This window comes from Podarcis pityusensis (assembly GCF_964106645.2).
Source record: "Podarcis pityusensis genome assembly, chromosome: Z".
Lineage (NCBI taxonomy): Eukaryota > Metazoa > Chordata > Lepidosauria > Squamata > Lacertidae > Podarcis > Podarcis pityusensis.
In genome coordinates, this window is record NC_138044.1 from 50475096 (window position 1) to 50496653 (window position 21558).

Consider the following 21558-nt stretch of genomic DNA (forward strand, 5'->3'; position numbering starts at 1 on the left):
CTGTTTTTAAAATGCTTGTGAATTATTTTTAACGGCCGCTTTAAGTTGGTTTAAATGTTTGCTCTTGCTGTGTCTGCCATCTTGTGCTCCTTCGGCAGGAATAGGACCCGGATTAGTAATAACTGTTTTATTATGTTTCTTCATGGCCTACTTGATGCTGTTGTCTTTTTCAATTTAAAAGTTCCCCTTGCTTTGTATATGGATAGTTATCGGTTATGGGAAAGGCGCTTGGTGACAAGAGGAGAACAGGAAGAGGCGCTGAGGGCGAAAAGAGGCGCCAAACTCATCCCCTCAGAAACTCGGGTGCGACCGAGCCAAGAGAGAGTCAGGCGGCGAAGAAGGGCGTGTGGCGCAGGCATTGGCAGGCCCACCTGAACTCGGCCCCGCCCACTTCCGCCGATTCGCGCCGCCGCCACCAGCAGCGGCCCCGCCTTCCTCCTTCCTCTCTTAGGCGCTTGCTTGCTTGCTTGAGAGGCTCCCACCAGCCTCCGCTGCGCATTACGTCATCCCCGCGCGCCGATCGGCGAAGGCCCGACTCCTCGCGTCGCATCGCGTTCGCGTCTGAGCTCTCGCCGGAAGCTTCCCGCTGTCCTTTCGTGCGCGTGCGCGCCCCCGGCAGTGCCTGTGAGGGAACGAGGCAGACGATGGCGGCCGCCTCTCTGTGGAAAGGGCTGGTCGGCGTCGGACTCTTCGCCCTGGCGCACGCGGCCTTCTCCGCCGCGCAGCGTGAGTGGCTCCGGCCTCCGTCTGCGGCGGCAGCGCCCCGTCCCCTCACCCTACGCGCATGCGCACCCTGACGGAGGGGGTGTCCTGGTGGGCTTCGGCGCCGCCCGGCCCGGCTCAGCCCCCCCTCCTGGGAAGGGGCGGGGGGCGCCGAGGGTTCCCAGGCGGGGCGGGGGCGCGAGCAGGACGTGTCTTCTGGAATGTGCCGCCTCCCTGGGGGGCGGCCCCGGCAGGGGGGGTCCCAAGGGCCGCTCGGGTTCCTGACTGGCCCGGGGCCGCCAGCGTTTCCCCGCCTCACCTACTGGGAGGGAGGGAATTCCGCCTGCCGCGTTTAGAGGAAAGGGAGGAGGTCCGTGTCGTAAATTGCGAGGGTAGAATTAACCAGTGCCGGATTTACGTATAAGCTCAACAAGCTCTAGCATAGGGCCCCACTCTTTTGGGGGGGGGCAAAAAAATTAGGGGGGGGGAACCTGGATGTACATTTCCAAAATATAAGTTCAACAATTACTTTGATAAAATACATTTTTTGTTATGTGCAAATGGCTTTAGATACCTATGAGGTCCATAAATTACCATATAGCATAACACAAAAAACACAACAATTTGTTGTGGACAAAGGACAGCTGGACATATCAAGGGCCCCATTACCTTCAGGAGCTTATAGCTTAGGGCCTCATCAAGCCTAAATCCGGCCCTGACCACCACGGAGAAGAACGTGGCTGTGCAGCATGGGAATTGTGGTAGAGTCAGAAGGGGATCCCGTGGGACATCCAGGGCAAATGCAGGAGCAGTTTGTAGGCACAATCCTGCTCTGGTTGACTGCGTTCAGTAGGGCTTGCTCTCAAGTAAGGGTGCATAGGGCTGTAGCCTTGCTGTGGGTGAAGCTTACGCTGATTGGAGCCCGCAGCTTTTTTCAGGTGTGTGAGACATCAGGAGATAGAATTTTATGAGACGCTAGTGAAATACCCATTATTACGTATGACAGCCATTGGAACCTGGGAGGGATGGATTGTTGCCTCCTCACATTCCCAGATACTGAGCATTGTACACATTCCCGGTACCATCCTGATTTCTGGTTTTTGTCCATGCTCGACTGTGGTGGGAGAATGTCAGACCTTATCTTAGGCTGTGTAGTTGTTGGATCCCAAGACCTTAAAAAGAACAGTCCACAAAAGGTTTCTCTGATCTCTGTAGCACTAAGATGGTGAATGGCACCTGGTGAAATTTTGCCTTTATGTTCGTCTCATAGAATTCTAATTCTGGCAGTGAATAGAACAAAGACTTTTAATGGCTGGAAATGGAACTTGATGTGGAAAGACTATGGGGTGTAGTGGGTGGAATAGGAGTGCCATTAGAAATCAAGGGGATCAGTTGGATTGGTGTGACACCAGCGTACACTGTGGGAGAGAGGTTGGGAGAACTAGGCTGGTGTTAGGATAAAGGCAGCTGGTGAGTAGCAGGTGCTTGACTAAGTCAATAGGGAATAGATGTTGTATCAAGTATGATGTGGAGACAGTATGTTTTTGTCAGTTGTGTGAATGAAGGGAGTCTTAAGCTCAGCAGGTGGTGGTCATCTCAGCAGAAGTGCTGGAGTCATCATGCAACTCCTGATGCAATGTGTTGCTTGATCTGGTCTCTACATCTGTAATCTATACGCCAGATGAGCTAACAGTAACCATGCAAATCCCTTCAGGGTTATGTGCGTCAGTATGAATCCCCCAGATACAGCAGTCAAGATTTTAATGGGAACAGCTTGTTGGGAACATATCTAACCAGTTTTGTAATACAGTGGTACCTCGGGTTACAGACGCTTCAGGTTACAGACTCCGCCCACCCAGAAATAGTACCTCGGGTTAAGAACTTTGCTTCAGGATGAGAACAGAAATCGTGCGGCGCCAGCGGGAGGCCCCATTAGCTAAAGTGATATCTCTGGTTAAGAACAGTTTCATGTTAAGAACGGACCTCTGGAATGAATTAAGTTCTTAACCTGAGGTACCATTGTATCTAGATTGGTTACTGGTTTGCTTCGAAACTCTGTTCAAATTGTTGGTTTTAACCTTGGAAACTCATAATTGCTTGAGACTCTGGTCCCTAAGGTTTGCCTTCTCCCACATCAGCCTTCAGTAAGATCTCCTACTGAGGCCCCTGTGAGAGCCACCACCATTAAAGATAATGTGGGCAATAATGAAGGAGAGGGTTTTCTCATATGTGGCAGGCCAGTTGTAGAGTATAATTTAAAGTAGTATTGGGGAATGCTGTTGTCAGGGGTTCAGGGACAGAGGCACAGGGTAGGCAGGAGATGGAGAGCGATGGGGATGAATCCCAGGACAGCGAGGAAGAGGATGACAATGACTCAAGAGATTCCATGAGTCTTTCCAGCGAATCAGAGGATTCCCAGAAGGGGGCGCCGGTGGTCAAGGCCAGGGGAGCCCCAGGGGGGACGTGTCAGGAGCAGGGGGCCAGCGGGGGATCCCAAAGTGGCAGCTGGGCGTCAGGACCAGCCTCCCCGCCAGAGTGCAGCGAAGGGGGTGGAGGTTTCAGTGTATCAGGGGAAGCAGCTCCGGCAGCAGAGAAGGGAGGGAGGTCGGAGCAAGCCACCCTCCCGGAAGGGGAGGGGAGTAGTGAAGGGAGTAGTGTAGCTGTTAAAAGGAAGGTTAGAGGTTGGGCGCGCGCGCCAAGTTCAAATGTAGAGGCGCGCGGAAGTACAGGGAGCCCGGAGGAGGGGCCAGGTCCCAAAGCCCGCAGGAGGGGGCAAGAGCAGTCTGGGGATTCCGCGTCAGAGGAATCCAGGAGGGGCGAAACCCCAGCGGGCAGGAAGACCCTGCGGAAAAGGAAAGAGAGAAAGAGGTGGAGCAGCGCAAGCCTCTTAAACTGGTGCAGGAGAGGGGACTTACTGTCAGGGCTGCCTCAAGTCTCAGCTCACAAAAGACCAACGCCTATCTCTTCTTATATACAAAAGTGTTTATTGCAGTTCATTGTTTGCTTCACATCCGAGGCGCGCAGCCCTACGTCTGTTACGCTTAGACCGCTGTAGTCCCCTCTGAATCAGTCCCTCCCCTGCACCAGTTTAAGAGCCTTGCGCTGCTCCACCTCTTTCTCTCTTTCCTTTTCCGCAGGGTCTTCCTGCCCGCTGGGGTTTCGCCCCTCCTGGATTCCTCTGACGCGGAATCCCCAGACTGCTCTTGCCCCCTCCTGCGGGCTTTGGGACCTGGCCCCTCCTCCGGGCTCCCTGTACTTCCGCGCGCCTCTACATTTGAACTTGGCGCGCGCGCCCAACCTCTAACCTTCCTTTTAACAGCTACAGCTGTATTTTAGAAGATACTTCATGTTTTGCTACTTTAATTGCTATTTCACATGTGCATTCTGCTGTGTTGACTACTTTTCATTATATATTATTTTATTTAAAAATTGCATTGCATACCACTCTAGGATAAATATTAAGAAGAGTAGTATAGAAATACCAAAAATGGATGAGTAGCTGGGCTAGTAATTTCATGGGCCTCTCCTGGAACTGTCACACAATGGGTTTTGGTGACTGGACTGGTGGCATGCTGCCAGACCTTGGCCTAGTCCATAAAATACTTGGATTGAAGGCAGCCAATGTGAATTCCCCATTTGTATCTTTTTGCTCTAACATAGATTGTAATCTGTGGGGTAGGGACAGATTCTCTCTGATATGGGCACTTGGACACTGTTCAAGTAACCAGTTAAAATAGTACGGTAGCGGCTTGTCACCCCAACTCTATATGTGTCTACTGACACCCTGGCCAACAAACATGGGTGACTGCTGACATAGTACCAGTTGTAACATTTTCAGCTTAGTTGTGAAATTGCATTGTGAATTTGCACAAACTCCCATATTTCTGGATCAGGGCAGCCAGTTGAACAGGAGAAGCTAGATGGTGGAGTGATTTGTTTCTGTTGCCGGCAGTGATTCCCTGTTATGACAAGTTTGGGAGAACAGTTTAATATGCATACTGAAGCAACATAGACTGGTTGCCTTTAGTTGAAATAGTGATTAGTGGTTGTCTAAATGAGCTTGAGGCCTTTCTGTAAGATACGTGAGGAGAAGGGTCATGGCATGCAGAAAGTCTGTGGTTCAGTCCCAGACATCTCCAGGTATGTATGGGCAAGACCTGACTGAAGCCCTGCAGAACTGTTGCCAATCCTTGTGGACAAGTGCGCTAAAGAACTGACTTGGAATAAGGCAGCAGAGAGCTACCAGTGATTCTCTTGCATTACTCAGTTATAGCTGTTGGGCACATTTCTCTTGTGTGCACTATGGAGATTAGTTAATCCACCAAGGCAAGATTTGAAGATCTGATTAATAATCAGAAAGAGAAACTGAGGTGGAGGTGGCTTTTTACCTGTAGTGGAGTTGATAGAAAACCCAGCTGTGTGGCCCCTTTTTTGCTCCGTGAACATAGAAAGGAAATCAGATTAATTTACCAGCATGTCTTCATTTTGCAGATCGCTCCTACATGAGATTAACAGAAAAGGAAGATGAAACTTTGCCAATAGATGTAAGTTAAATGTTCTTTTTCTTTCAGTGATGCAAGTGCTGACTTGACTGTGATCTGTAAGATGATACATTTCCATTTAAACTAGTATGGTTGTAATGGAATAAGGTGGGGGGATGAAACATCCAGGAACAAATTAAACGTTTTCACTGGCTTGTGGACTTATATGGATAGTGTACTGTGTAACTTAATTCTGGCTTTTGTTTTTTACTTTGCCCTGTTTCTACAAACTGAATCTGAGCTCTTGTGTCACCATGCTTCTTCCCCTAATCTGCAGCCTGCATTGCAGTGTGACTGAGATTCATCTGAAATTTGGCATCTTCCTCTTCTCCCTTAGCAATATTCCTTTAGGAATTGCCACTCTCTCCAGTCAGTTCTTTGAAAGCCTCTGTTTTACTCCCCATACTCTGCAGAACAAATAGCCTCTCCCTCTAGCATTTGGCAGGTATTTGTTTGCATGGAGCTGTTGTGTGGTATCTGCTATCCACTTTCCAGCCCAATGTAATCATCCTTCAAAAATTATTACGTATCAGTGTGAGGCATCCTACCCATTCCCACCCACCTCTGCCCCTCCTCCTTTCCACACTAGAGGACTAGATAAGGTTGAGAAGTAGTTGCCAGGCTCATGCCTATTCAGCCATGTAAATAACTTGAGGTGTCTCAAGTCCAGAATTAATCCTGCTGCATTGCACATTTCTGAAGCCGTGAGATTTCCCATCTTGAAAAGCACAGTGGTTGGATATTTAAGACCAAATACGAGGGGGAATTCTATTAGCACTATTTTACTTAAGTCACTCAAGTGCTGTTTACTTTTTAATCTGTTACAGATAGTGCTTCAAACACTGTTGGCCTTTGCGGTTACCTGTTACGGCATAGTACATATTGCAGGGGAATTTAAAGACATGGATGCTACTTCAGAGCTGAAGAATAAGTATGTTTTTACCCATTTCTTTCTGCTGGCATTATTACTTTGCTCAGTGCTTTGCTTTTTATTCTTTCCCCCACCCTTTACATCAGGCAGTCTTCCAGGTCTGTTTAAAGAGGAGGGTTTTTCTCTCCTGATCAATTAGAAGACGTTTAGCAGTTGTTATTTCATCATTTGCACAATGCTGTAAGATTGAGAAACTACAGCTTGCTGTACTTCCCTCTCACACATGGTAAAGTTAAAAGAAACCTGTTCTATGCTGCATATCTATTAGTAATTGTTATTATTGGATTTATTAGTTACTTTTTCTTTGCTACTGCAACTCAAAGCAACTTACACACATTAAAACCAGGGGTGTGTGGGTGGGTGTCTCCCCACCCACTCTAAAAGACCAGATAGTTAAGAGCCAGATGCCTGGTTAAAAAGGAAAGTTTTTGCCATGTTGACTATGAAACCTACATGATTAGCAGGTATCCACCATCTGAATATCAGCAGAAAAATAGGAAGGCTGTAACCTTCATGCCCAATTCCTGTTGGACTCTTGTGGGAAGCAGGAGGAAGGAACAGATGGCTGCTTGATCCAGCAAGACTCTTCATGGGGTGATGGGAGCCAAAGGGAGATTGCGGTGGAGATAATTGAGAAAATGGTAGAACAAGCTCTTCAGTTTAGCGCATCCTGGACTTCTGCTGCTTTTTCTGCCTCCCATTATCCTACCAGGCTCTGGCCTTAACTCCATCTTATTGCCACATTTTTGGTAGCCATCTTTGGCCTGGCCCCAGTATCCTTCTCTGCCTTGATGCCCCAGTGTGGTTCCTGTGGTTTGTCACCCCTGCTGCTGCTGCTACTTCTAGCTAAGAACAGATCATATTTTTATCTTGGAGTTTGATTCTTATCTCTCTGCTTGCCTCCATTGCACTGTGTGTGTTTGCTGTTGCTGGTTTTTTCATGTGATTTTAATTTTTATAAGCTACCCTGAGCATTGCGTATTTGTTTGAAGGTGGAATAGAAATTCTTACTAGTATTGGGGCAGGAGGCCAAGTTTGAACTTTTTAATATGTCCAAGGAAGATCTGAAGGTAACCTTGGTTATGGCATTTTAACCAGAATAGGACTGTGAATTAACAGTTATGATTTGTTGCCAATTGCACTTCTCTCCTTTTTGTTCTGCTTTTTGTTTCAGGACATTTGACACATTAAGGAACCATCCATCCTTCTACGTTTTTAATCACCGGGGCAGAGTATTATTCCAGTCCCCAGACACGGTCCATTCTTCCTCCAGCAGGGATGCTTTGTCGTCTAGTGCATCGCTGAAGTTGCGAAAATTCGAACCTCTTCGCCGTTAAAGATTTTTACAGATTATTCTAAAAATAGAACAGGACACTGAGCTGTAACATTGGAGTTGGGGGTGTAAACACTTTTATTTCATTTCTGGAGCAGTATTTATATTGATCATCCAGACTTTATAAATATATATATATATATAATTATTAAAAAGGACCTTCTTCAAACACTGTTAATGACAATGACTGAATTTTGAATTGGCAAAACAGTGTAAATTGTTGCTAGAATTATGCTGTGAAACATCACTTTACTTTTTGTCCATTAGCCCACCTTCATGGTTGATTCGAATTTAGTGAAAGCAAATTCTTTATTTCCAAAAAGTAGGTGATTGTTTTAATGCCACAGATGAGCACAGAAGAAAGGGGTATTGGCTTATGCTGCTGTTCTGTTGAATGCTGAGGAAGGGGGCTGCTTTGTGTCTATCTCTTCCCTCCCATCCTTAACACAGAAGACAATGGTGATTGTGTTTCTTTCCTGTCTTCAGCACTTTGGCTGAAGTAATGAGGTCGCTGTTATGACCAGCATCAGAGACATTCAGACAGGCGGTTCTGAAGTGGGAGCTTTACCCAAACTGTTGCCAGGGACACAAAAGCTCCCTTCGTTTATTGCTCAGTGTCCTTGAGCTACCTTGAAATGCTCACAGGTTTTGAAGGGAAATGGATCATTTTTGAGAGCCATTGGAGATCTCACTGGGGGTTAGGCAGGAAGGATGCTTACATCCTTACTACACCATCTGTAGTCTCATCCACTTTACACCAAGCTCCTGCTAATTGTAGCAAGTGCTGGCTGTTGCCTAAGTTGGGAGCAAGGTGGATCGCAACAGCATTACTGCTGCAAAGCAGGAGGGCCGTGCCTGAGGAAGGGCTGCAAGTCTGGGTGAGGATGGGACTGCTACATGAGCGAGTGGCTTATAACGTACAAGGATCTCAGGGACTGCTTAGGATGTCTGTCTTGAGATGCCACAAGGCTGTTCAGTTTGTTCTTGTAACGTGGACAAGTTGTTTCCTGACTTTCTGCTCAGAAGGGTGCATTTTAATCCAGCTCCCTCCATTTAGAAGTGTGCACTCTCACTGAAAACGTAGGACGAAGTTTGTCCAGAGGTGGGAGAGCTGCTTTGCTTTTGTTTAAACAATTTACCCTGTTTGTCTTGTTTTTCCACTTTGCTGCATTACTCTTTTGCTAATGGCATCTCCGAGTCACCTGCCTTGGAGCATGTGGGGTGTTCAAGCAGAGGGAATAGATTCCTGTCAATTCACTAAATTTAGTTTGTCCCCATGTTTGTTTGCCATAGATTTAAACTGGTTGGAGTGGGCTGCAGGAAAGCTGTTCGTCTCTCCATGGCTGCAATGGCGTGTTTACATTTTACTTTTTCTGCAGTGAAAGAAAGGTGCCCCATCCACTTGTGGCAGCACAGTATAGACGCATGGGCATCAACTGCTGGTGCACTTGTGATAGAATAAAACAATGCATTCCACCCAGTATGGTTTGCTCTTTTCTCTGCATGGTGGTTCCTGGTTCCACAAAAGGCACCCTAACCACAGGGGTCAGGATCATCGAATCATAGAATCATAGAGTTGGAAGAGACCACAAGGGCCATCGAGTCCAACCCCCTGCCAAGCAGGAAACACCATCAGAGCACTCCTGACATATGGTTGTCAAGCCTCTGCTTAAAGACCTCCAAAGAAGGAGACTCCACCACACTCCTTGTGTGTGGTTGAGCTGTGAATGTAAAGAAGACATGGCCTTGTTTAAACTCAGATTGCTGCTTGTTCATGGAAGTTATTTTAGTGTTACAGTCCCCCCAAGTACACGCAGTGGCAAACTGAACATAAAGTCTGTTGTTATGTAATGGCCTTACTGTTCCCTACCATCCCTTGTCCTGGAGTGAAGACTCCTGCTCTGTAAAAACTGAAACAGTTCTTCAGAACTAAGCACAGAGAACAGCAGCTGGTGGGATCTCCTTTTCTTGACGAGAGAGGCTGCAGGTCTTATGCTTCACCTACTTGATGGTTCACTTTAATATTTCCTTTAAAGCCAGTGAGGGTCTCCCAGCACATTTTCAGAATTACAGCTGCTACTGTTGGGAGTTAAGAGCCAAGTTTTTCTTGACCCTGCATGGGTGATCTGGGCTGCATAAAAGGATCTTGTCCCTTGTGGTAACCCGGCTCCCTGTGGATCTCATTGCATAAAATTGAGGTGGGGTGAGAAAAGTACCCAATCCAATCTTGCAGCGCAGTCCTGAATGTTTGCTAGGAAAAGGTTGCACAGTGCAGTGGAGCTTGTGGGCTAGTGGCTGTGCATAAGAGAATGGCCGGTGTCACAGGTGTCCTTCAGTTTGAACTCCCCTCCCCCTGTCTTAGTACCATGTATGAAAATCATTTTCAGCTAAACTCTCCTTATTAACCAGGTGCCTACAAACCTGGCAAGAACCTGCTTTGGGTTGCCAAAAAGGCTCCATCCCAGCAGGGCATCGCTGCATGAACGGAGTCCTCCCCACGTTTGTGTTTTAAGTTTGCAACCTGTTGAATGTCCTTTGGGCATTTAAACTTGCAAGGAGTAGCAGCTTGAACCTCCAGCATTGACATTAACTATCACGTGTGCAAAACTTGTTCTTTCATTTTTGATCTTGCATTGCCTAATAAAGAACCAACATCCTTAAAAAGCACATGGGGTATGAATTCTTTCTTCAAGGATTGAACTAAGAAAAATGCGACTTGTATAAAGCTGAAGGGTGGTTTTAAATACACCCATTATTTTCCCTTTTATTCGGAAAAGGCTTGTGTTTTACTGCACTTGCTGCTGTACTGGATTGAATTTGCCTTCTGGTTTGCATAGAGCAGTGGTGGTTGGCAACCTTTTTAAGCCCACAGGCACAGCAAAGGTAAAAGACTCCTGGATGGTTAAGTCCAGTCAAAGGTGACTGTGGGGTTGCGTCGCTCATCTCGCTTTCAGGCCAAGGGAGCTGGTGTTTGTCCACAGACAGCTTTCTGGGTCCTATGGCCAGCAGGACTAAACCGCTTCTGGCACAACGGAACACCATGATGGAAACACCGTTTACCTTCCCGCCACAGTGATACCTATTTATCTACCTGCACTGGTGTGCTTTCAAACTGCTAGTTTGGCAGAGGCTGGGACAGAGCAACGGGAGCTCACCCTGTCATGGGGATTCGAACCGCCAACCTTCCAATTAGCAAGCCCAAGAGGCTCAGTGGTTTAGACCACAGCGCCACCCGCGTCCCTTCTACAGGCACAGTAGAAACTTACGGGCTACTATAGAACACTTTTCCCAGGCCTTATTTTAGGAGGAAGACATTGCCAGGAAAGCATGCAAGCAACTGAATCCTAGTGCTACTGTTAGAAGCCCATGACTTGAATTCTCTGTACAAAAAGCTTACCTGTTTTTTGAAAAGCTAGCATTACTTCCCACCATCTGAGTTGGCAACTTCTTTTGAACATGTAAGATTTTTTCAGTATAAGATTATTGAGGCAGGCAGAGCTCCAGCTTTAGCCTGAAGTAGCAGCATAGGAGCAGCTCCTCTATTTGAGAGACACCCACTAGAATTTTATAAATAGCAGCTAAATTAGATAGCTGTGGCCGTGTCTGTTTACGCCAGGGGTAGGCAACCTAAGGCCCGGGGGCCAGATGTGGCCCAATTGCCTTCTCAATCTGGCCCGTGGACGGTCTGGGAATCAGCGTGTTTTTACATGAGTAGAATGTGTGCTTTTATTTAAAATGCCCCTCTGGGTTATTTGTGGGGCATAGGAATTTGTTCACTTCCCCCCCCCAAATATAGTCTGGCCCACCACATGGTCTGAGGGAAGGTGGACGCCTATGGCTGGAAAAGGTTGCTGACCCCTGGTTTACACCCACACAGGTGAGAGGAAGTTCTAAGGAGCTGCTATTCTAAAGCTCGATTGCAATACACAAAATGCATTTTCCCGTCTCTTGGGATAAAAGTAGTGGTTGTGTTTTGATAGCAACGCCAACCCTTTCTCTGCGACATGCCTCTCCCTTGTATTGGTACCACTGTTATGGCAAGCAGCCATGCAGAATACACCTAATTTGCCTAGCAAGTAAATTTTAACATAGTTGAAATTGCCTGCCTAGCCAGTAATTCCGATGAACTCTGCTTACTAAATTTAAAATCTGTTCCAACTCATTAGTTAGCATCATTAGCTAAGGAGCAATAACAGCCAGCATGCAAGTAGTTACTCCATACTCCACACTGAGAACTAGCAATCTGATAAATCAGGGATGTGGTACCTGCTTTTCTCTTGAGACTGCAATTTCCATCCGCCCCACCCAGCTTGGCCAGTGGTCAAGACCTCACCTGGTCAGACCTCACCTGGAGTACTGTGTCCAGTTCTGGGCACCACAGTTCAAGAAGGACACTGACAAACTGGAACGTGTCCAGAGGAGGGCAACCAAAATGGTCAAAGGCCTGGAAACGATGCCTTATGAGGAACGACTAAGGGAGCTGGGCATGTTTAGCCTGGAGAAGAGGAGGTTAAGGGGTGATATGATAGCCATGTTCAAATATAGAAAAGGATGTCACATAGAGGAGGGAGAAAGGTTGTTTTCTGCTGCTCCAGAGAAGCGGACACGGAGCAATGGATCCAAACTACAAGAAAGAAGATTCCACCTCAACATTAGGAAGAACTTCCTGACAGTAAGAGCTGTTCGACAGTGGAATTTGCTGCCAAGGAGTGGGTGGAGTCTCCTTCTTTGGAGGTCTTTAAGCAGAATGCTCTGGTGGTGTTTCCTGCTTGGCAGGGGGTTGGACTCGATGGCCCTTGTGGTCTCTTCCAACTCTATGATTCTATGGTCAGGGAGGAGGGAACTCTTGTCCAGGAGCACGGGGACAGCCATATGCTGTTCCTCAGTAGAAAGTTTTCATGGAAGCCTTTTGAAGACAGGTGTAAGCTGCAGTTTTTCAATCTAAACCAGACTTCTTATTTGCTCCAAAGTTGCTTTAAACAAGTTTGTCTACAGGTAAAAAATGGGCAATCAAGTATTCCTCATGTAAACATTTTCTCAAAGATAATGCATGGTGGTGGCGGCTGTAAAAATAAGACCTGCACACATGAATGATTTGAATTTGGACTCACAGCTAGTTGGGTATGTCCTCAAATCTTGAAATATTTTGTCACCAATTTACTTAAGCAGAGGTGTACTCTGCAGTACCCAAATTTGTGATTTGCCACAGGACCTCCTTGCTCCCATCACACTTAGTAGAAGTGAGGTAGTAGAAGTGAGGAGAGGCCTTTAGCATGGAGGCTGTCAGCTTTCACATGCCAGCATGGTTAACAGGATGCCTCTCCAAAGTTTAAGAAGTTAGGAATTTTTAAAGCTAAACAGAGCAGGCAGACGCACCTGTGCATGAGGCAACATCAAAATGCAGGTGTGCATTAGACAGTCTACTTCAAAATAAAAGAACCCCTGCAACTGGTCATCTACAGAGGTGACACCTTAATTACTTGTCTCAACTCCCATTGTCTACCGCCTGCTGAATCTCCCCTTCCCTCCCTAGAGATGTTTAGGGCAAAGCAGAGCAGCTGAAGATTACTTCAGTGCAGGAAAATGAGACAAACTACACAATTAGGGTTTTATTTTTAGCACTCACATGGGTATGTGTTTTGTGCATGTGTCTTCTACCATGATTCCAGGGAGAGCCCTGTCTTGTTTTGCCAATACCAGCCTGCAGAACTGGCAAATTGTGTTCACACAAGATGAGCCACCAAAAGGACCTAGCTTCAGAGAAATTATGTCCACAACCAGAATCTGTCAGCCAAGGTTATCCTTAGCCAAAAGCACACATGGCCAATGGCCATGAAATGGGAGAGCAGCTCAAGTCTTTAGAAGGTTCTGCTCATGATTAGACCAAATTGGGAATGGGCTTCTGCTAGAGAAACACACACCAGCTTGTTCACACATAGGGTTCTGGAAGATAAATCAAGCAAGTATGAAAATGTACTTCAGTAGTGTTGCCTCAAGTCACTACAACAGGGGCCCCGGTCTTCATTTGCTTTCCCTTTATCTCACCACCATTCCTTGCCCTTCTCCAGCCTTTGTTTAAGACTACAACTCCCATCAGTCCATGCACAATATGGTTGTGTGCTGGCTGGAGTTGATGGGGGTCATCAGTTGTAAAAGGCTGCGCTCTCCCACTGCAAAAGGGCGGGGGGGGGGGGGAATCATGAAGAATCCAAGGCCTTGCTCTGTCAGAAGAACAAATTTGAGAAGTGACTTATGAAGACTGCTGTGTAGCTGTCCTGGAATCAGCACACCAGATGAGTAATGTCAAGTCTTTTGTCATCGCAGTGGCTTATCTTTTGCCTTTGGGTTTTTCCTTTATCCAATTTTGGCTCAGCCAGCAATTACAAAGCAGCAAGTCAGTCAGTGTCACAGAGTGCAACTTAAGATTACTCAAAGCATGGCTTCAAACACTCTCTGCATTAAGTCTTTCCAACAGAGAGCTGGCAGGTTGGGACAGTAGGGAGTTTATGGCAGCACCAGAGTCAGGCCATAGTGCATCCAAGTACCAACACAAAGTGTTAAGAATGGCAGAAAGGTCAGTTATCAGACACCATTCCTGCTGAAATGCAAGTTGTGCAGGCCCAAAACCCAGGTCATGGTCTGCACCCCCATGCTATAATAGCAGCTGGAAGGGAAACGTGCTTGGGCCACCCTTGCCAGAACTAGGTCAGAGCTCCTTCTGCTCCTGTTTGTAGTTAGCCTTTTCTCCTCTGTGTAGGAGAGGCAGCCCCTATTCCCAACTGGAAAGAGGATGCTCTTCGGATCTGGGATGCTTCCACCTGGGAGTTGCAAGTCTTCTTGAAGCTTCCCTCATCAAGGGTTAGATAAAATGTGAGCCAAACTAGTGCTGTGGCAGCTGCTCAAATTCAAAACTGAAGCTCTGTTGCTTCAAAGCAGGGAAGACTGGGCCTAATGTAAGGAGCTTCGTATCCCATTGAAGGGCCCAAACAAAAAGTCATTAGCATCCAAGGCAAGGAGAAGAAGGAGTCACCCCACTCCTGGCACCACCATGGAATGCAAAGGGACAATCTGCCAGTGACTGAAGAACATAATGTGGAAAGTCAGGTGGCAACTATAGTCAAAGCAAACCATGTGAACCAGCTCCTCCTGCAAAGAAGAAATGTGCATTCCAAGAGTCAAAGTGGTCTTTTGGAAGAAGGAGGGAAGAAAACAGCAGGGGTCTTCTGTGTTTGGGGTCTTTTGTTCTTTTGTTTCTTGTGCTTGCAGGCAACTGGGATTACCAGAGATTCCTCATCAGCACCTCATTCAGATTAGGCATTTCTTAGGAAACCATAAAATGATTTTTATTATTTACAAGTGCTAAAAAAATTCATCTCTCATACACACACACACATACACACACACACTCTGTTTGATATATCAAATTAAGGATCTGGTAAACAACACTGTCCAAAATAATCTCTTTTCATATGAACATTTAAAAAGTAAAACACACACACACATAATATTTGGGGGACAGGGATTGTTTTTGTTTGTTTGTTTTTTAAAAACCCCAAAGTGTCCTTCTAAGCGCTTCCAAGGCCAAGTCCACGTGAAGAGTCTCCGTCCTCCTCACAAGATGAAAGAGAACTGAAGTCAGGACCTGGGGAGCCTCAGGCACGCGCTTTCATAAAGTCTGCAGACAAAAGAGAAGAGAGGCTGAGGTAGGTTGCTTAGCGGCTACCAGGAGCAGCAGTCACAGGCCTCTTGACCACTTTTCCTCAACCCAGTTTCAGCAGCTGCTTTACTCTCAAATTCAATGTTACCCTGAAAACTCATGCCTGGGTCGGCTGCCAGTTCTCAGGAACTTTTGCCTTCGTGTCTGTAGCAGCAACATGCACTACCATCACGAAGGGATTTCTCTCTCTCCTCTTTTTTTTCCTTTTTGAACATAGGCTCTCTCCAACACAAGCGCAGATAAAACGTATGCATTTTTGTTTTACCAGATTCGACCTGCTGCCTAAAGCAGCTCTTTAAAAAGTGTCTTAGAACAAAGGTTCAAATGAGTAAATTCTCATCACCTGCGGCAGAGGGCAGCACTGAGTGTTTTTCTTCAGCCCATTGGGCAGATCAGGCCCTTCAATGTGAGGTGGGGAGGGAGGACGCCAGACCCCCTGCAGCAAATCCATCAAGGTCACAGCTCAGTTTCCATTGAGAGAGGCTTGCAAGCATAAAAACTCCACCCTTCTTCTCAGACTTCAACAGAAAAGCCGCCTGACTGCCAGGGGCAGCTGCTGCCACGTCCTCTTCCATTCCTCTGCAACACAGCAAACTTGTTCTCCCTGGCCCATGCACTCGTCTTGCTGGGGCATTATTATCTACTGTTGACATGATTAACTCTGTTGTGCAGGCTGTTGAACTCTATTTCCTCTAGTATTCTCTCTAAGTGCTGAATTAACACCCGTTTTTTAAACCTAAGAGAAAGAGGGGGGGGGAAGGGGAGCAATTTAATGTGGTTTTGCACTTCTGTTCCAAGTTCCCCCTCTGAAACAAACAACTGCCTCTGCATTACTCTGAAGAACATATGCAGGGCCTAGGCTCACACACCCTCCTGTGCTTGGAATGTTAAGTCCTCCCATCAACCTACAAGCAAAAGAGGTTCCTCCCACCATCAAAGGCGGTGGTTTCAAAGAACATCATGCAGCACAGGAGGCAAGAAGCAAACAGGCCACTATCAGAACACATGCACATATCTGCTCAAGATTTGAACATGTCATCTGGATACAAACCTTGCTGCTTCCTTGATAGCAAATTCAATGAAATATTTTTGAATTTCAACAGGGCCTTGAACTTCTTCAAGGAGAGAGAAAATCTTTTCGAAATCTACAATTAAAAAACAAAACAAAACGTGAGATCATGGTAGCATTGGTAAGACCATCAGAATCCTGCCCTCAACCCTGCCCTGTGCTTCCAAGCAGTGGCTGCTATCTCAAACTCTCCCATGGTGGAATCTTTGTCCTTTTCAGACCCTCAGTGTCCTCCTAAAGGCCACTCCTCTTCTCTCCTGGGGCATAGCTGTTTGTGCAGGATCGCATGGGACAAGCCTGGAGATAAATGAGTCAGTCTGCTGCCTCGACTTGACCCTCCTCATTGGAGAAAAGACATTTTCGCCTGCTAGCACCGATTTCCTCCTCTTCCCTTTGTAACAGCACCCCACACCAAACTGACAAATCACTTTCTCTCGTGGTCACGTTCCACAGGTTTCTAAATGTGAATTCCACTATGATAGGCAGCTACTGCCATTTACAGACGAACTCTACAATTACATTTCTGCCAACTCTAAAAAAAAAGGGGATCCTCACAAATTCCAAAAGGTGCCAAGCGAGACTGGCACCATAGCAAACGCCCCCCGCCCTCCCGGGAACTGAAGTGTCCCTGCAATAAATGATAGCGGCGGAGACTGAAATACCACGAGCTTCATCAGCGCCGCCTCCCATTTCACAACTGTGAAAAGTCGAGAGACGGCTTTTGGCTGCCCTGGCGCTCTTTCTGGGTTGGTGGGAGCAACGCAGGACCTCCCTTCGGACAACCCAGCCCCCTCTCAAACACTCACTTCTCCCGGGCTTCCGGACCTCCTTCATCACTTTGATTTTGATCACTTCGTTGCTCCCTTCGAACATGCTGGGCGTGATTTTCACCGAATGGGGTGTGGTCCCGGGTGCGGATCCTGGCAGGAGTTTTGGGTCCCCTGAAGACACACTGTAGCTGACAGGTCTGCGAAGCAGGGAGCTGGCGACAGGCCTGAGGTCCAATCCGTCTTCCCCGAGGCAATTCAGCTCACCGGACAGGGAGTCCACCTCGTTGGGCAGGTTGTCATCCATCAGGGCTGCTGGGGGCGGGGGGATCAAGGCCATCATGGGCACAGGCAGCCCGTCTCCCTGCTTGTCCAGGGACTGGAAGTGTTCAGCTTTCTTCTCACCGTTGCCATCCGGGACCATATTGCTATTTGCATCTGCCAGAAGAAAGAGCTCTCTTAGGGAAATTTTCTAATGCTCAACGCCGTATCACAGGCACGCCCAACCAGCAGATCAGTGGACGCCTGTGGTAGATCACTGGCTCCCCCCCAAAAGTCAACAGCTTCGACCTGAACCCCCCAAAAGGGACTTCCTGTTCCTTAAGAAAAGCTCAGGAACTTTGACCTGAATGCCCCAAAAAGGGCCTCCCCGAACCCCTTAGGGATCTCCTTCTCCCTAAAAAAAGCTCAACAACTTAGACCCCCAAAAAGGTGGTAGATCACTGCCAGTCTTCAACTCCGTGAGTGGATGGCAGTCTCTTGGGAGTTGGCCACCCGATTGTGTTTTTAATATTTGGTTGGGAGCCGCCTAGAAAGAAAGATAGATAAACTTCATGCGCATTAGCCAATGGCCATAGGAACATAAAACAAACAATATATATAATTAAAAAGACAACAACAGGTAAAAAGGGCCGCCTACAGTGGCTGGGAAAACCCAGCAGAATGGGCTGGGGTAGAAATAATAAATTATTAGTATTAGTAGTAGCTAAACACACAGCAGAAGGCACCTCCTAGGCGGCTCAAGATCCAGCGTCTAGCAATGGGAGCACCACAGCAGAAAGCAAAAAATAGGACCTTGAAAGGATGTGGGGAAAGTAATTTGATAGTTAATTACACAGTTAATCAGTCAAGAAACAAAACTAGCTAGGCTGCATTTAAACAACTCTTTCGGCAATGGTAAGGTGTAGCATGAATTAATTTTGATGGCAATCAACAGGAATGGCACCTGTGCTTTAAAAAACAACAACCAACCTTTTGAGCCCTAATGGCCCCAAGATCAAGGTCTCTAAAGGACCCACCCCAGGTCTCTTTGCTCCCAGGCAAACCAGGCCTGTTTCCTTACAGTGGTGGCCAAACTTGGCCCTCCAGCTGTTTTGGGACAATTCCCATCATCCCTGGCCACTGGTCCTGGGAGCTAGGGATGATGGGAGTTGCAGTCCCAAAACAGCTGGAGGACCAAGTTGGGCTACGCCTGATCTAGAGCAGTGTTCCCTGTTTAAGGAAGCTTTTAATGTTTAATAGGTTATTGTATTTTAATATTCTGTTGGGAGCCGCCCAGAGTGGCTGGGGAAACCCAGCCAGGTGGGTGGGGTATAAATAATAAATTATTATTATATATTAATATTATTAATATTATTATTATTATTATTATTACTATTACTATTATTACTACTACTCCCATCATCCTTAGCTACTGGTCCTGTTAGCTAGGGATGATGGGAGTTGGACTCCCAAAAGAGCTGGAGGGCCAAGTTGGGCCACTACTGCTTTACAAGCTCAGCTCTGGAATTCCATCAAGGTGGGAACAGGCTCCCCTTTTGTGGGCTCATCAGTGGCAACCCTTAAAAAAATTAGTTTCTATTTTTTTATATAGTTTGTATTTGGTTCTTAAGGGGAGAGGGTCAGGGTTGCCAGGGAGTGTGCCCAGCCGACAGAATGGCTGGGGCACGTTCCACAGGGGGGGGGGTTGTCTCTGGGACGCCCAATCTCAGTGCTCACGGACAGGAGGAGGAGTTACACTAAGACCAGACCCCATCATGACTGGATGGACAGTGGAATCAGCAAGGGAGACCCACACGACCTGTGCAATGCCAGGTCAATGATTCACAAGACTTGAGCGTGGCTGAAGGACTTGACCTGGCCATGTGTGATGGACACTTGGTTTGATGAAGCACACAGACCTGTCCTTGCCGCTGCTTGTGCACCAGGTTTCTTGTACACACAGCAACCTGGGTCATGTGGGTGGGGGGGGGTGTCACAGTAGTTTTTAGGGAGTCACTGGTTTGCACTGGGCGCCCTATTGGGAAGACCTAGTTCTCTGTGTGTTCCAGAAGCTAGGCAATAGGGGCAATGCAGGATGCCTTTCCTCCCCGCTGCAGCAAGGATTCCCTGCCTGAGCTGCTTCAGGTCGTGGCGGATGTTCTCCTGGAGACACCTAGTTTGGTTGGCCATGGGGATTTTAACATCCACGCCAACACGACCTTACAAGGGGCGCTCGGGACTTCGTGGAAAGCATGGCCTCCATGGGGCAGTCCCCGAACAAGTTTGGCCCAACTCATAGTCATGGACATGCCTTAGACCTGGTGTTCACCTCTAGTGACGGGTGATCTGACATTAAGTAAAAGTGAAACGAAAGAAGTGCTGTGGCCAGATCACTTGGACTTCTCTGCAACCCTTCCCCTCTGCAAGGAGGTGCGACTGATTCGGATGGGCCACCCCCGCCACTTAATGGATCCAAATGGTTTCCAGAGAGTGGTAGGGGGTGCTTTATGCCATGCTGATGGCCCTTCAGCTGATTCCCGGGGGCGGCCACTGAAATGCGGAGTTAACCAGAGTTATCAACCGCCTGGCTCTGAAGCGCCCTTTCCGATTGCATGGAGCCCGGACAGCCCCGTGGTCTCCCACAGAGCTGAGTGTGATGAAACAATCGCTGAGACGGCTAGAGCGCCGGTGGTGGAAACTCATTCTGAATCGGACCAGACACAGGTAGTGGTGATAGCGACAGCAAAGAGGACTTTCTTCGCCGCCTCTATTGCATCTGCAGAAAACAGCAGCAGGTGGTTTCTTTCAGGTGGTTCACAATTTCACGGAACCACCTTTGCCACCGGGGCCTGGGAAAGACCCCAAGATCTCCTGCAACGATTTTGGAAAGTTTTTTGCAGATAAAATCGCTCAGATTCAGAAAGGGATAGACTCCACTGTGGGATCAGGGATGGGGCGGGAGAGAGCTAAGAGTCCTGTCTAGTTGAGTTGTATGGAATCAATTCCAATCTGTTCCACTCGCTTGGACGAGTGAAACCAACCACCTGTCTCCTTGATCCTTGCCCATCCTGGCTCATAAAAGCGAGCCAGGAAGGGCTGGGCAATGGGATCCACTGGGTGGCAAATGCTTCCCTCTGTGAGGACCACTGAAAGAGGCAGTCATTAAATTGCTTCTTAAAAAACATATTTGGACCTGGCCAATATAGCCAACTATTGCCCAGTCTCAAATCTTCCATTCTTGGGCAAGGTGATTGAGTGGGTGGTTGCAGAACAACTCCAGGCACGCCTGGAGGATGCAGACCATTTGGATCCCTTCCAATCAGGATCCAGGCCTCACCATGGGAATGAAACTGCCTTGGTCGCGCCTGTCGAGGATCTCCAGTGGGCTAGGTACAAAGGTGAGAGCTGTTTCCTAGTTCTGCTGGATCTCTCAGCGGCTTTTGATACCATCAACCATAACATCCTTCTGGACCGTCTAGAGGGGCTGGGAGCTGGGAGCACTGTTATACAGTGGTTCCGCTCCATTCTCCTGGGCCGTGTCCAGAAAGTGGTGTTGGGGGATGAGTGTTCAGACCCCTGGGATCTCACTTGTGGGGTGCCTCTGCCCCTATGCTTTTTAACATCTACATGAAGCCTCTGGGAGAGATCATCAGGGGGTATGGGCTGGGCATTCATCAGTATGCAGATGATACCCAGCTCTGCCTCTCTTTCAAACTGGAACTAGTGAAGATGGTTAAGGTCCTGGAGGTGGTTGGAGGTTGGATGGTGGCTAACGGATTGAGGTTGAATCCTGACAAGACAGAAGTCCTGTTCTTTGGGGGCAGGGGAGAGGCTGGTATGGGGGACTTCCTGGTCCTGAATGGGGTAACTGTGTCCCTGAAGGACCAGGTGCGCAGCCTGGGAGTCATTTTGGACTCACAGCTGTCCATGGAGGTGCAGGTCAAATTTGTGTCCAGGGCAGCTCCAGCTAGTACACAGGATGAGACCCTCCCTGCCCACAGACTGTCTTGCCAGAGTGGTGCATGCTCTAGTTATCTCCTGCTTGGACTATTGCCATGCACTCTATGTGGGGCTCCCTTTGAAGGTGACTTGGAAACTGCAATTAATCCAGAATGCGGCAGCCAGACTGGGGACTGGGAGCGGCTGCCAAGACCACGTAACACCGGTCTTGAAAGACCTACATTGGCTCCCAGTACCTTTCTGGGCCCAATTCAAAGTGCTGGTGCTGACCTTGAAA

At 47.7% G+C, this 21558-nt stretch overlaps 2 protein-coding genes across 3 annotated transcripts in view; one reads left to right on the forward strand and one right to left on the reverse strand.

The window, feature by feature from the left end:
* The first annotated feature begins 200 nt into the window (after positions 1-200).
* On the forward strand, positions 201-10174 carry MMGT1 (membrane magnesium transporter 1). Its single transcript, XM_080990445.1, has 4 exons — positions 201-726; positions 5194-5246; positions 6071-6174; positions 7349-10174. Exons 1-4 carry the CDS (start codon positions 216-218, stop codon positions 7509-7511), a joined length of 831 nt encoding a protein of 276 aa, XP_080846571.1. The 5' UTR covers positions 201-215; the 3' UTR covers positions 7512-10174.
* A 4650-nt stretch (positions 10175-14824) lies between these two features.
* Positions 14825-21558, reverse strand: part of LOC308468269 (integrator complex subunit 6-like) — a 41192-nt gene continuing 34458 nt past the window's right edge. The window contains exons 16-19 of one of the 2 annotated variants that reach the window (XR_013981541.1): positions 17100-17498; positions 16276-16369; positions 15568-15960; positions 14825-15182 (exon numbers count right to left, since the gene is read on the reverse strand). Coding sequence is in view for 1 of the 2 variants with exons in the window: in XM_080990331.1 (XP_080846457.1) it covers positions 15861-15960; positions 16276-16369; positions 17100-17498 (593 nt within the window). In the remaining variant the exon portion in view is untranslated. Of the gene's footprint in view, positions 15961-16275; positions 16370-17099; positions 17499-21558 lie in introns of both variants that reach the window. The other variant, XM_080990331.1, reaches the window with a different exon arrangement.

Excerpts from the sequence above, each read along its gene's own strand:
- MMGT1 (XM_080990445.1), top strand. The coding sequence starts at position 216 with ATGGGAAAGGCGCTTGGTGACAAGAGGAGAACAGGAAGAGGCGCTGAG. Across the intron at positions 727-5,193 it reads GGCCTTCTCCGCCGCGCAGC|ATCGCTCCTACATGAGATTA; the intron begins GTGAGTGGCTCC and ends TTCATTTTGCAG. Across the intron at positions 6,175-7,348 it reads ACTTCAGAGCTGAAGAATAA|GACATTTGACACATTAAGGA; the intron begins GTATGTTTTTAC and ends TTTTTGTTTCAG.